Source organism: Nicotiana sylvestris, chromosome 7 (genome assembly GCF_000393655.2).
Source record: "Nicotiana sylvestris chromosome 7, ASM39365v2, whole genome shotgun sequence".
In the NCBI taxonomy this organism is placed as follows: domain Eukaryota; kingdom Viridiplantae; phylum Streptophyta; class Magnoliopsida; order Solanales; family Solanaceae; genus Nicotiana; species Nicotiana sylvestris.
Window position 1 is genome coordinate 57,481,535 of NC_091063.1, and position 14,617 is coordinate 57,496,151.

The 14,617-nt window shown below is 38.3% G+C and overlaps 1 protein-coding gene across 1 annotated transcript; it reads right to left on the reverse strand.

Annotated features, from left to right (window-relative positions):
- Positions 1–12,051: 12,051 nt before the first annotated feature.
- On the reverse strand, positions 12,052–13,931 carry LOC104239022 (transcription factor bHLH118-like). Its single transcript, XM_009793556.2, has 3 exons — positions 13,547–13,931; positions 12,944–13,306; positions 12,052–12,368 (listed from the first exon to the last, which is right to left on the reverse strand). Exons 1-3 carry the CDS (start codon positions 13,871–13,873, stop codon positions 12,309–12,311), a joined length of 750 nt encoding a protein of 249 aa, XP_009791858.1. The 5' UTR covers positions 13,874–13,931; the 3' UTR covers positions 12,052–12,308.
- Positions 13,932–14,617: the final 686 nt, after the last annotated feature.

A 14,617-nucleotide genomic window follows, 5' to 3' on the forward strand; every position in this document is an offset into this window, starting at 1 on the left:
GAAGTTGGGCCAACCCTAGAGCCTTAGATCTCGGAGAAGTCGAGCACTAAAGATAAGTAGGTCGCCAAATAGCAATTAATGCCTCCAGCCTCGATGGAGAAAAAGCAATAGGTAATCGAAGACGAAGATAAGGATTTCCTTACTCCTCAAACCTTCATCTTTCCCGAAGAATCTGATGCAACAAAATCAACTATTGAGGAGCTCGAGCGGGTCATTTTGATCGAGTACATGCCTGAGTAAAAGGTATACCTGGGAACGGGATTAACCCCCAAACTCAAGAAAAAACCCATGCAATTTCTTATTGATAATATGGATTGCTTTGCTTGGTCCTACTTAGATATGACAGGGATCCCACCAGAAATCACCACACATCGGCTGAGCACCGATCCCAGGTTCAAACCGGCAAAGCAAAAGAGGAGGCCTCAGTCCGAGGTAAATCATGCCTTCATAAGAGACGAGGTAACCAAACTTCTTAAAATAGGATCGATTCGGGAGGTAAAGTATCCCGAATGGTTAGCAAACGTAGTTGTAGTTCCTAAAAGGAAATAAGCTTAGAATGTGTGTGGACTATAAGGACTTGAATAAAGCATGTCCGAAAGATTCTTTCACATTGCCAAACATCGATGGAATGATTGATGCCACGACTGGCCACGAGACCCTAACATTTCTCGATACCTACTCCGGATACAATCAAATTCAAATGAACCCGGAGGACCAGGAAAAGACTTTATTTATAACTAAGTTTGGAACTTATTGTTACAACATAATTCCCTTCGAGCTAAAAAATGCAGGAGCTACATACCAACGCCTAGTTAACAAAATGTTTGAAGAAAAAATAGGTAAAACAATGAAAGTCTATATTGATGACATGTTGGTTAAGTCCCTGCGCGCAGAGGACCATTTAGTGCATTTTTAGGAAATGTTTGCAATTTTAAGGAAATAAAACATGAAGCTTAACCCGGAGAAATGTGCCTTCGGAGTCGGCTCGGGTAAGTTCCTCAGCTTCATGGTATCAAATCAAGGTATCGAAATCAATACCTATAATATCAAGGTTATCAAGGATATCACAATCGTGGATAGTGTGAAGGTCGTGTAAAGGATGAGAAAGCGAATAGCTGCCTTGGGTCGATTCATTTCGTGGTCGTCGAATCGGAGTCACCGGTTCTTTTCCTTGCTCAAAAAGAAAATGGATTTCGCGTGGACCTCGGAATGTCAGCAAGCCTTAGAAGAATTAAAGCGATATCGGTCAAGCCTGCCTTTGCTTCACACCATGAAGGAAGATGAAAGGATTTATCTATACTTGGTAGTATTCGAGATAGCGGTAAGTGGGGTACTAGTTCGAAAAGAGCAAGGTACGCGATTTCCTGTTTATTACGTAAATCGAACTCTATGAGATACTGAAACTAGGTATCCTCATTTAGAAAAATTAGCACTTTCATTGATAAGCGCTTCTCGAAAGTTAAAACCATATTTTCAATGTCATCCTATATGTGTATTAACCACTTACCCTCTTCGAAACATTTTGCATAAGCCCGAGCTATCGAGCTAATTGGCCAAATAGGCCATCGAACTTATCAGGTACGATATCAAATATTAACCCCGAATGGCCATCAAGTCTCAAATCCTAGATGACTTCGTGGCCGATTTTACATCGACCCTCATACCCAAAGTGGAGAAATAACTCCTGCTAAACTAGGGCACAACATCGGGGTTATGGACCCTTTTCACGGACGGTGCCTCGAATGTGAAAGGGTCCGGGTTCGGTATTGTCTTGAAACCACCCACAGGTGATACTATTAGGCAATCTATCAAAACTCCAAGATCAACTAACAATGAGGCCGAGTATAAGGCCATGATTGCAGGTCTTGAGCTAGCTAAAAGCTTGGGAGCAGAAATCCTCGAGGCCAAGTGACATTCTCTATTGGTCATAAACCAAGTAAACAAAAGCATCGAGGTTTGGGAAGACAGAATGCAACGGTACTTAGATAAGCTACAGCTAACTCTACACCGCTTTAAGGAGTGGACTCTAGACTATGTGTCTCGAGAGCAAAATATTGAAGCCAACGCACTTGCTAATCTTGGGATCCTCAGTCGAAGAAGATGACATCGTCCCGAGGGCCGTTGTCCAATTATCAAGGTCTGTAGTTGAAGAGGGTCATGCCAAGATAAATTCAACAAGCCTAACGTGGGACTGGAGGAATAAGTATATTGACTATTTGAAGAATGGAACACTCTCATCGGACCACGAAGAATCGAGGCCTCACGAGCCAAGGCTGCTAGGTTTGCATTAGATGAAGATGGAACATTGTATGAGAGAACGTTTAATGGGCCATTTTTGGAGCCAGGAGACACCGATTATGTCCTTCGAGAAATCCACGAAGGCACTTGTGGGAACCATTCCGGCGCCGAATCTTTGGTTTGCAAAATTATCAGAGCAGGTTACTACTGGATAGCATGGAAAAAGGTACTAAGGAGTTTGTCACAAGATGTGATAAGTGTCAACGATTTGCACCGATGATACATCAACCCGGAGAACAACTCCATTCGGTTTTATCCCCGTGGCCTTTCATGAAATGTGGAATGGATATAGTCGGGCCTCTACCAATGGCCCCAGGTAAAGCTAAATTTATTCTATTTATGACTGATTATTTTTCTAAGTAGGTGGAAGCACAGGTCTTCGAGAAGGTCCGAGAAAAAGAAGTCATCAACTTTATCTGGGACCACATCATATGTCGATTCGAGATACCCGCCGAGATCGTGTGTGACAATGGAAAGCAATTCATCGGTAGCAAGGTAATGACATTCCTCGATGCGCATAAAATAAAGAGGATTTTATCGACACTGTACCACCCAACCGAAAACCGACAGGCCGAGTCAACAAATAAAACTATCATTCAGAACTTGAAGAAAAGACTTGATGATGCAAAAGGGAAATGAATAGAAGTTATACCCGAGGTCCTTTGGGCATATTGGACCACATCAAAATCCAGTACGGGGGTCACCCCATTCTCTCTAGTATATGGCTCTGAGGCCCTCATCCATGTTGAGGTTGGAGAACCCAGCGCCAGGTTTCAGCATGCTTCGAAGGAGTCAAATCACGAGGCCATGAATGCCAGCCTCGAGTTATTAGATGAAAAGCGAGAAGCAGTGCTCATTCGGATGTCCGCACATAAGCAAAGGAATGAAAGATACTACAATAGAAGAACCAACCTTCAACATTTTGGAATCGGTGACTCAGTCCTACGGAAAGTCACCCTCAATACTCAAGACCTAAATGAAGGGAAACTTGGCCAGAATTGGGAAGGATCGTACCGAGTCCTCGGAGTTGTCGATAAAGGATCTTACAAACTCAGCACAATAGAAGGTCAACAACTACCAAACAATTGGAACACATCATTACTCAAACGGTACTAATGCTAAGGTACAACTTTATCCTTTTCGTCCATTTGAGTTTAAAACTAACTCATTATATGTTTTTGATTGAGGGCATACGATCTCGAAGGTATCGTATTTCTACACGAAGGCCTTAGGTTTTAAAGCATGTGTTGCACTCTTTTTCCCATAGATCGGATTTTGTCCCAAATGGATTTTACCTGCAAGGTTTTTAATGAGGCAACAACTATGTGCTACCTAAGGAAAACTCAATAGTATCAGAGGCTTCTTTTTAATCAACCTCGAATACTGGGGGTCATCACCCTCGGAGGTTATATTTTCAAGGAAAATACTTCACACCTAAGAGGGCCTCAATAGAAAAACTTTGTAATAGGCCAAACGATCCGATGAACCGTGTCCATATAGAATAGTCAAGCCCCGTGGCTAATCATAAATGCATGTATCAATTATTTGAAGAAACATTCTGTTAATATCAAAAACACTTTGTGTCTCTAAGTCTACTATTACACGAGCTCTACACTTATAATCCTACGGGAAACGGCTCAAGATCCAAAGCATAAAAGCACCTCCGAATACTCGGGGACTATCATCGACAGTCAGTACATCCGAGTCATCCAAAACTCGGACTTATAAGACCTCAAAGGGGCACCCCCTCGAAACAAATGCTAAGGCCAATATATTCAGGGACTAACTTATCGAACAAGTTCGGAAAGTTATCGGGAAACAAGTCCAAGTGACATACCCGAAGCCTACGACCATACTAAAGACTACGATCATATAAAGACTGCGGCCAAAATAATGCAGCTCAGAGACGTCCGACTTCTGCTATAAATTAAAGGCCTTCAAACATTGAAAAAATCAATTAAATCAGGCTACCCTCGGCAAAAGAAAAATATGAATGGCTTTGATAAACTCATCCCCACAAAAATCTGAGGGCCTCGATAAATTCAACATTCAAATAATCCAAAGGCTTTGATAACATCGGCCTTCGGAAATACCTCAAGAGGTATTCAATTGTTTACACAAACAAATTACTAATAACGTTCCGATATGTCGAACCCCTGAAAAACCCAAACGTGTACAAAACCAAATACATGCTAAAGTATACAAAAAATTTCTCTAAGTCTTTTTAGCCAAAAAGAAGGGAAAAATTATTGCGATTTTAGAGGCCTAAGCGGCCCAACTTAAAGAGCCTAAGGGCCAATTTTAAAAAAAAAGCCTGAGGTCCAATATATAAGAGCCTAAGGGCCAAAAGCATATAAAAGATCGAGACCTCATTCTCACTCAACTCGGACCCAAGAATCCCATTGTTCTAAGCTCGCATCAAATTGATTTAAGCTTAGCTCGAGGATTATCTAGAACTTTAAGGGGTATTATATTAAGCAATAAAAATCTAAGGGTTTATTACGTTATAAGCCCAAACCGATACTCGAGCTGATTATTTGAGTTATCGAAATTTTCTACAAACGAGAACAAAATAAAATTCAATACAAGTCGAAGATAGAACAAAAAGATACTTATATTCATAAGGGAAATTTTACAAAATATATTCGCAACACCTACAAGGGGCCCTTGCACAAAAAAGAAAACCTAATCTATTTTCGGGGTCACATCCCCAGTAGCGTCGTCTTCAGAAGTTGCACCTTCAGCAGTTCTATCTTCGGGAGCTTCCACTCCCTCGGGAACATCTTCTTCACTTTCCCCGTCCCCGGAGGCACTTGCTACATCCTCATCATCAGGAGACAAGAAACTTGGCATCAGTTTCCCGCACCTTTGCCTCGGCTATCTCCTCGGCAAGATTGACCTCGGGCATCGATTTCTTCGAGAGTCTCCTTCTGGGCTTGGCACTTAGCCAAATCATTGCTCCCCTTTCCCCAGTCAGAGGCCTCCCTCAACTCAGCTTGAACGGCCACAACATCCTTTAAGTACATGGCAATGGATTTATCAGTCGCAACCTTCGTCTTCTCAACTTCAGCCTTAGCCTATACTGCCTCAGTCTTAGCCTGTACGGCTTCGGCCCGGGCTCTAGCGAGCTCAACCTCTAACTCCTCGATCTTCTTGGCCTGAGCCAGACCCTTCGCTTCAATACCTCGGAGCTGAGTTTCAGTGAGGCTAGTTGGGCCATAACAGTTTTCTTATCGGCAGCAAGTTGATCCATGTTCTTCTTCCACTGATGATAATCAGCTTTAACTTGATCAACCTCACTCCGGAGCTGCCCAATCATCATTAACTTTTGTTGCAGCTGAGATATCGAAGTATTAGCCTCCGAAGTAGGGCCAAGAAGATCGTACTATGTTAATATCACTGTTGCCTGCTCATCTAGCTCGGCCTCATTTTTTTGGGCTTTGGCCAACTCATCCCGAAGATCCTTAATCTCCTCCTCCTTTTTGCTACAGAGGAGCCTAGAGCCTTCTCCTCGCCCAAAACTTTCTTGAGCTCGGCCTTATAGTGACTCAACTCAGCTCTAAACTTTACAATGGCCTATACATGAAATAAAGGTATATCAGTCAAAGGAAAAGAAAGAAAGAGAAAAATACAAGAAAAGTAAGTGTTTTACCTAGGAGAGGAGATGTTGAGCCTCTTCAAAGAGAGCGAATGCATCATTAAGGTTGGTGGTATCATCGATCCCAGCAAAGCAACTCTGAAAGGGATCTTATTTGAGGATCTTATTCGGGTCATGCATACGCAGAGTATTAGCTTCTTATATTGCCCCCTAGGAATAAGTTGGCAAATAAAGGAAATGACCTGTAGTCATGGCCCCAAGCTCGTCACTCGGGGCGTTCTCATTAACTTTGAGGGTCTCCGCATTTGCCTCTTCCGGCATATTTGATGAAGGCAGAGGAACAATCTCAACATGGGGGCCTTACCCGCATCTTTCTTTGGGGTTCCTTCACCACAAGATGATATCTCTAGGTCGGAGGGCTTGGCGGCTTCAACATGTTTCCTGGCTTGAGGCACCAGCGCTGACTTTTCACCATTGTTTTCTTCGTCATCGGGGGAACAATGGGCCAAATTTGCACCTGCTTGAGCAAACCTCTTCCACAGCCTCCGAGCAGGGGTTTTCTTATCTGAGGGTCTTCAAGCTTCGAAACCCTCTTCCTTTTATTATCCTTCTCCGATTTTGGAATCGAAGGCTTGGTCTTTTCCCCTGGCGGAGCCGGCCTCATCTCAGATGCATCTCCAAGGCATGCACAAGTAAACATGAGTAAATTGACTCCACCAATATATGAAAAGTATTTGAAACTTAGGAAAATCACTTACCATAGTTCTTGGCCTCCCACTGGAAATTTGCTAATTCACGCCGCTTGCGCTCATCATAGGAAGAGGTGAGAGTAAACTTTCAGACCCAATCCTCGAGGTCCGACACCGCGAGGGGCGCCCAGGCAGTGGCTGCCAGAAGAAGGGTAAAGGTATTATGAAATGAAGAAGCAGAACATGAATAGATACCGGGGAAAGGAACTCCACTTACGATTAAAGTTCCACCTCTCCGGGAACAGCATTTTGTCCCCGAGGATAATATCTGAAGTTTTTACTCTGACAACCGACTCATACAACCTCGATCTTTGGTCTCGTCAGTACTGGCAAAGATGGTTTTCGGTGTTCTACGTTGCAACTTGATGAGCCCTCGAAATAGCTGGGGCCGATACAATCAAATCAGGTGGATGAGGGTGAATTCTAACCCCTCGGCCTTATGGAAAAAAGCGCAGCATGATCACGATGCGCCAAAAAGAGGGGTGAATCTGCTCGAGGGTGACTTCGTATGTTTTGCAGAAGTCGATTACCACTGGATCAAGGGGACCCAGTGTGAAGAGATAAGTGTAAACACTTAAAAAACCCTCCATATGGGTAGTAATGTTTTCTCTGGGAATTGGGATCTAAACCACGACCTCATCTCCCCAGTCGCAATCCTTCCTCACATCTTCGAGATGCTTCTTTGATATCAAACTAAGATATCGAGATGCATCCGCATATCATCCTGGTACATCGGGAGGATTTTCAATGCTAAAATCTTTCTTAATACCACAAGGGCCGGGGGTGATCTCCTAAAGATTTGGCGGCACCACCGGTTTGGCCGGCCAAGAGGTAGAATAAGACAATGTTTATCTTTTTTGGGGACTGTTTTGGACATTTTAGCCATGAGTTTAAGCTAAAGAATACAGGTTATATTGGAATGTGGTGTTCTTTACAAGAACTTGGCGTTTTTCGGCGCTTGAAGAGGCAGTGGAAATAGGCGATTGAGAGAAGGAGATGAGGAAGAGAAAGATGTAAAGAAAGAGCAAATTTCTTTACTTAAAAGAATAGCCTCATATTTATAGAAGGGCAACGATGGTTCGGCGGCGCTAGTGGTCGACCAACACTGGCGTGCATTCAATATTTTGGGGAAGTGGACCAACGGGACGTTTCAGTCACTTTGAATGCATGTGTCACGCGAAGGACATCATCATTAAAGGCTTCGGGAAATCGAGGATCAAATCATTTCTTATCATCTTATTCTAAGAAATACAGGGACTATCTGTATACGGTTAAATCGTATGCCTCCGATTTATAGGCTCGAGGGTCCGTCACGGGCCCGAGTTTGGGTGAGGTCGAGATTCGAGACTAGTGGACCAGAATCAAGCTCGAAGACAAAGCGCAGTGCCCGGAGATAGGAGTACAAGGAGCACCAGATTCGAGTATGCCTAACTCCGAAATAGTACAGTTACGAATTCGTACCAGAGCGAGTTAGATTTCTGCCACCTCCCCAAAGTCATGGCGCAAATCCCGGAATATGATTGTACGATTACGTACTAGGCAGTTAGACAGCTGTACCAAGAATATTTCCTGTTGTAAATAGAAATATTCCTTATTTAAGGTTTCCCTATTATGTAAAAGGAACCTCAATCATTTGTAATATCATTTTCTCACTAAGCAAAGAATATACTCTCTACCTTTTCGCCTACTATTCATAAGCATTATACTTTAGCTCTATTGTTCTTACTTTATTGCTCTTAGCCCATCTCGAGGTCACCACTGTCAAGTATTATTGGTTTGATTCACTTGTCTTTTTTTATTCTTACTCCATATTTCTTGATTACTAATTGATATTGAACTAAATAACATATCTTTAAAACCACAAATCAAATTTAATTGTTTTTCGTATTTTCGAGGTAAACTGGACTAACAGCATACGTACCTTAAACTATTAATTAATTATTGTTAGTCAGAATTGCGATATGCAGAGCTCATTAAAGTGTTAATTCTATCTATCAAGAGTTTGTGAAGAACACAAGCAAAGTTGGAGTTGGGGTATTGATATATTCAAAAAAAAAAAAAAAAAAAAAAAAGAGGCACAAAATATTGGTAACAAGGCCGACCACATGGGGCGAATCGAAAAACTCGGCTTTTTGAAATAGACCAATCTTCCATATCACTCCTAGTGGAAGTACTGAGAGCTAAGTCACTAATGTCGTGGTAAAAGTTAGACCACATAAAGTTAGCGAAGCTTAGGTGTCATGTCTATTATATCCTTTTGATTGAATGAGAATTTATATGTTTTCATGTTACTCTATTTTCAAAGTTCGAATTCGAATTTGATTGAATGTAAAACGAATTTCATACATCCCCACGATTCTACTATAATTGTTCCTGAGTTACTTGTATAGACACATTTAGCAAATAGTAGCAGTGGGCAGCATATAGGGGAATTTTTCTTAATTTTTTCTAATTTTAGGGGGAGGGTTATTTATTTGTTTATTATGTGTTTGGTATGAAAAAGATACAACTAGGTTTTAAGCTATTCCACCTGATCTTATTTGAATTTGATGCAACTTAAGGAGTGTGCTTTCACTTCGACAATCCTTTTGTAAATTTTCAATACCGAAATGTGAAAAGCTTTGTAGTCCGAACCAATCACAAGGTGACAGAATTTTTTTGTCTCATCAGGATAAATTGAGGTGCATTTATTTGTGAGCCTGGAACCAAAATATGGTTTATTTGCACTCAAAGAATCGAAATGTGTGGAAAAAAACTAGGAACCATTATATATATATATATATATATATATATATATATATATATATATATAGAGAGAGCATAGTGTTGCACCTCGTTATACTTAAGTTTTGGGCCCACAAATAATTGTTCTGTGCTTAACTGACACATCAATAATTTGACTAGGTATAGCGCCCATATTTATGGTATTATACCTCAAATAATTGCACCCCCAGACTGATTTTTCACTTATTTAGAGGGTTTTGAGGATTGGTAGAAATTCATTCATCCTCCTTCAAGTCTTTTGATATTTTTTTCGTTAAATATTAGTTTGTTAAGTTATTTTGCATTTTGTCATAGTGTTTGAAGAGCGAAGAATTAGCGTTTCATTATATTGGGAGGGGGAGGGGAGGTTGTGGTGTCTAATAACTCAGTAAGCTATAGTTGCTCTCCACAGTGTCATGTTAAGTTGTCACTTACAATGGAGTACGATACATTGGTATCATTGCTATATAAAAAATGAGTGTGAGCAAAAGTTCGGTGAGTATTAAAGTAACCGAAAAATATCCGTATTCTGTCACTCCGCAAGGGGTTGCTTGTTATGCTGAATTTAACATCGAAGACGATGAAACTCTGAGATATTTTTTGAGGACTCCGGATGAATACCGAAAATTTCTTGTGATAAAAATTTTGAAAAAATACGTCAAGGCTGAATCCGTTCGCAATAATGAGGTTCCGCAATGTAGGGATATCCCTCAATCATCTGGTGGTTATTTTAGAGCAGTTTTAGCATAACAGGTTCCGGTTGAAAGAGCTTGGCCTGGTCTAAACTTATCTCCACGGGCTAATGAGGAGTGACGAAATAATTTCTCTCCTAGTTTATATAATCCACAAGCCGAGTGGTAAACTTCAATTTTCCTTTGTATTACGATGTTTAATTTTATGTATTAAATTGGTATTAACACTCATATATTCTACAAGGGGTACCGGCCAGATATGAATTTTACAAGTTATGAACTAATGCCCAATTGGAATATGCCTAGTTTTGATGTGTTGGATCATGGTGGTCCATCTAGGAGTTCGCATGGACAAATAACCATATGATCAAATATAAAGGGAATAGAACTATCTTAGTCATACAAAATTTATTTTGACCACAAAACAAATTTAAAATTCTTATTATTTTTTAATATTAAATTAGAAACCTTCTTGATAGTTAATAGTTTCATAATCTTGTCTTGCAAACTATCGGAGCAGTACATATGGGAGATGATGTCAAGCATCAGGATATGCTCTTGTTTGCCACTCGAACGCAGAGGTACTTCATAAATATACATCTGCACAAATGAAACTAAATTGTTATGTAATACAAAATAACCCAAGTCTTAAATATTAATGTAAGTTAATTGCAAAATTCATGAAAATTGAAAAATGATATTCCCTGTATAATAGAAGCAAACATAACATCGATATGGCATACGAGATGCCCAGATTCACATAGGCTCAACCAAATTGATTCAAAGTTGTCGGTCATTCATAATTCTATCATCAAATAAGTTATCTTCTCACATGGGTAGAGCTTCGTGCTGATAATGTGTTAAGAAACATAGCTCAAAGTAATAATACAAAACAAGGAAAAACAAGAGATATAGAGAGAAAGAGAGGAGATATTCTTATTTCTTTCATGTATTCAAGTGTATACAATGTGATGCCCAAACCCTCTATTTATAGGATGATATTTAGGTAATACAAAGAGATGTCATGAACATGGTATTAATTATTGAGATCATGGGGAAGATCATGGAGGAGGTTATGGAAGTGTGAGAGTTACAACCATAATGGTAACAAATAATGGGAGGTTAATGGAGAAGAGTAGTGAGAGTAACTTCTTTAGGAGTTATAGACATCTATTACATAATATAATATTTCATAACAAGAAAAAATAAAAATAGGACATCCCAAGCTTATATGACCTAAGATTCTTGGTGATGGAATATCCAAAAGATATATATCAATTACATTTCTATCGGAAATGTTTTCTCTGTTTTGCACTATTTATACTTTTCTAAGTTTTTAATGAATAGTTTGCATGGCCTTTTAACTCTTAAATTCATCTTGAGGTTAGGAAGATAGAAAGAATGTCCGTTGAGATTTCCAAACATCAGTAAATGAAATAACCATCTTTATTCATATTCTTAATGACTATAAACTCTTGATGTTTGTTATTTATTAGAACGTAGGTTCATATTTTTGTACAAAAAATTTATATGGGAGTAATGTTTGATTGAAGGGCAAAACTATCATTCAACTTTTTGTAAATTAGCTTTTAACTTAGGATGTTCCCACTTTTAGTATAGTATAGTATAGTATAGTGTGTGTATATATATATGTGGTGATGATTTATTAAGAGTTTATTTTACTAAATTAACTTTATTAATAATTATTAAACTTGTAAGTTCAATAAATTTGCGAAGTGTGAGTACTTAATATTAAGGGTAATATTAAAAAGAAATAAATTTCTTTTTGATTTGCTAAAATGTATAAGTAAAAAAAAATTATATTTAGTGTAAAGGACTAGCGAAAGAGAACAGAGGAAGTAGTATTTGTCATTAAACTGTCAACACTCAACTCACCGTGTAACCAGTGATATTAAGTTTTGAAAGCTTGAAAATAATAAGAGTAGCGCAATAGCAAACTGAAAGTTCTTTCCTGTTTAAACCAAGAACAGCTCAAAGATCTTTGATTTCAAGCTTTTGTTTTACAGGAAGGGCTATGATAAAGGTAAGGGTCCACGCCCCCCATCACCTAAAGACGGATTTATTTATTAAAAACAAAAAATGAATAGCTAAGATACATATGAAAATGACAAGTCCGTTCCACTAAAAAAAAAGTAATAAATGAAACAATGAAGGAACCATTAAGGGGGGAAACAATCATAATTTATATCATAAACTCATCAACTTGAACTGTAGCCTAGCTAGATCAATATCTCCTCTTGAATTCACCTGCACATAAATAAGTTCCAAACATGTTCAGTACTTTTAGTCTATGTTGGTCGAACTCTTCAAAAATGTTATCGGATGTGTTTCAAATTCTCTAAAACTAATACATTTTTTGAGAACTTGACACAGATATTATAATATTTTTGAAGAGTTCGCACAATATAACTTCCAATAAGGTTACTGTACATAAAGATGAGACTCAGAACTTAGGAAATTGATATTATTTCAACAAAGACAAACTCTGGGATCCTTTCTCCTTATTAATAGTGGTAATGTCTAATTTGATTCTTCCTCCTAGGTAAGCAATCTTGTGATTTCCATTTAAATATTGTTATTTTTGTCTTTTCTTGGATCAGTACTCGTTGTGACTAGCAGAGTGTATATGGCAAATTGCCAATTTCTTTTTGGAAACAAAAAAACACAATAAAACAAGGCCAACAAGTCTATGAATTGAAAGGTTCGAAAAAAAATTAAAACTGTTGTTATAGGACGATTATGATATCTTACATTAAGTTCTTGACCCTTAAAATACTCGGAATTAAAAGTTTAGAGAAAAAGAGAAGATTAAGCTCACATACCTCAGATTGAATAATGTGAAGACTCCTTTGATTAATTTTGGAGGAAACACAGCTAATAACAAGCAGTTCTTCTTCCATAAGAACCCTAAGCACTTTGGAAAGAGCCAACACTCCTCCCAAAGTACTGATCACTGAAATTTCCAGTACTCCTTCCTTACATTTTTTCACTATTATTCTATCCTGATTATCATCACTTTTCCTAGAGGAAGATGGTGCAGCCAAGTGAGAGTTATGATCAGAGCTACAAATATTTCTCATTTCTTTCAATTTTTCTCTCTTAGTTTCCAGCTCCTCTATGTTCTTCCGCATGTCTTTTATGTAATCCACAATCTCTTCTAGATGATCAGATATCGATCTCTTTCCCTATATATATATATATCATCATAAAACAAGACCAGAATTATGGTTTCTGAATAGGAACATTACATGTATAATGCAATAATCATTTTTTTAGGAAAAATATTTTCTATGAGAAAGACATAAGGTGTTTGATTGTCATAGTATATTTTTCATTCACTAATGAAGAAAAATATTTTTCCTGAAAAACATTTTTCGTCGTACAAAATACATTCTTAATATGTATAAATATTGTTGTATACTGACCATGAGATATTTAGAAGGGATAAGAAGGCGTAAACGCTGGTAAAGTCGAGCCATATCGCGCCTTCTTTGCCTTTCAACATCTCTGCGTACGACTTTCTTCTCAGAATTCTCTTTTTCTTTAGGGGGTTTGCCTTTGCCAGTATCTTGATCAATATTGGCGATTACAGTTTTTCTTTTAGGCACAGGAGTATTGAAAAGATTACAGCTTTGTGTTTGTAATGGAACTGGTGAATTCGTCGTCAGAGGAGGAGGAGGAGAAGGAGAAGAAGAAAGTAAATGTAAGAGGTGTTCTACTTGAGCATAATCAAATTGATCAGAATCATCCATAATTTTAACTCAAGATGGACTCTTTTTTCCCTTCAAATCTACACTCTCTCTCTTAGCCTTTTTGGTGTTTTATTTATAATTAATGTGATGAACTAATAGAGGTTTCATAAGATTTCTTGGATTTCGGAAGTTGGAAGGGTCATACCAAGTTTTAAAAAAGAATTAATTGTTTCAACTCTCAACGTCAATGACAGGGTACTTTTAATTTATATCAGCAGTAAATTAAACCTCGAGCTAGAGACAATAATATTATGAAAGAAAACAGCACAAGGAAAGTAAAATAGTAAGAAAGATAAGATAAATTAATTTCACATGTAATCCATGATCAATATGCCATAATTCACTGACCTTTTACGTTGTATAAAATATACACACTAGATTGCGAAGGCGAGAGACGATTGGCACTTGCCCTAATAATATAATCCAATGCAAAGCTTTTTGTCCATATATTATACTCCTACTTAATTTGTAACTTTTAGTCCCTCACTTATATGATCTTGCATATTTAACCTTTATTTTATAATAGTTTGAAAATTTCGTCCAAGAATGGACAGAACAGTAGTTATTTATAACAGCTAGATCTATTTATTTCTTGAAAAAACAAAAACTACTCCATTTACCCACAACTACAAGTTCTTGCACTTGTCTTTTATATAGTATTTTTTTTTTTTAGATTTTAATACAGAAAGAAACTACTGGTAATTTTCTGGAGGAGCATGCATGGATAAGAAATTTTAAATTACT

Coding starts and splice junctions, on each gene's coding strand:
- LOC104239022 (XM_009793556.2), bottom strand. CDS start 13,873: ATGGATGATTCTGATCAATTTGATTATGCTCAAGTAGAACACCTCTTA. Junction 13,307..13,546: donor TCCCTTCTAAATATCTCATG/GTCAGTATACAA, acceptor ATATATATATAG/GGAAAGAGATCGATATCTGA. Junction 12,369..12,943: donor TTCACATTATTCAATCTGAG/GTATGTGAGCTT, acceptor ATTTATGTGCAG/GTGAATTCAAGAGGAGATAT.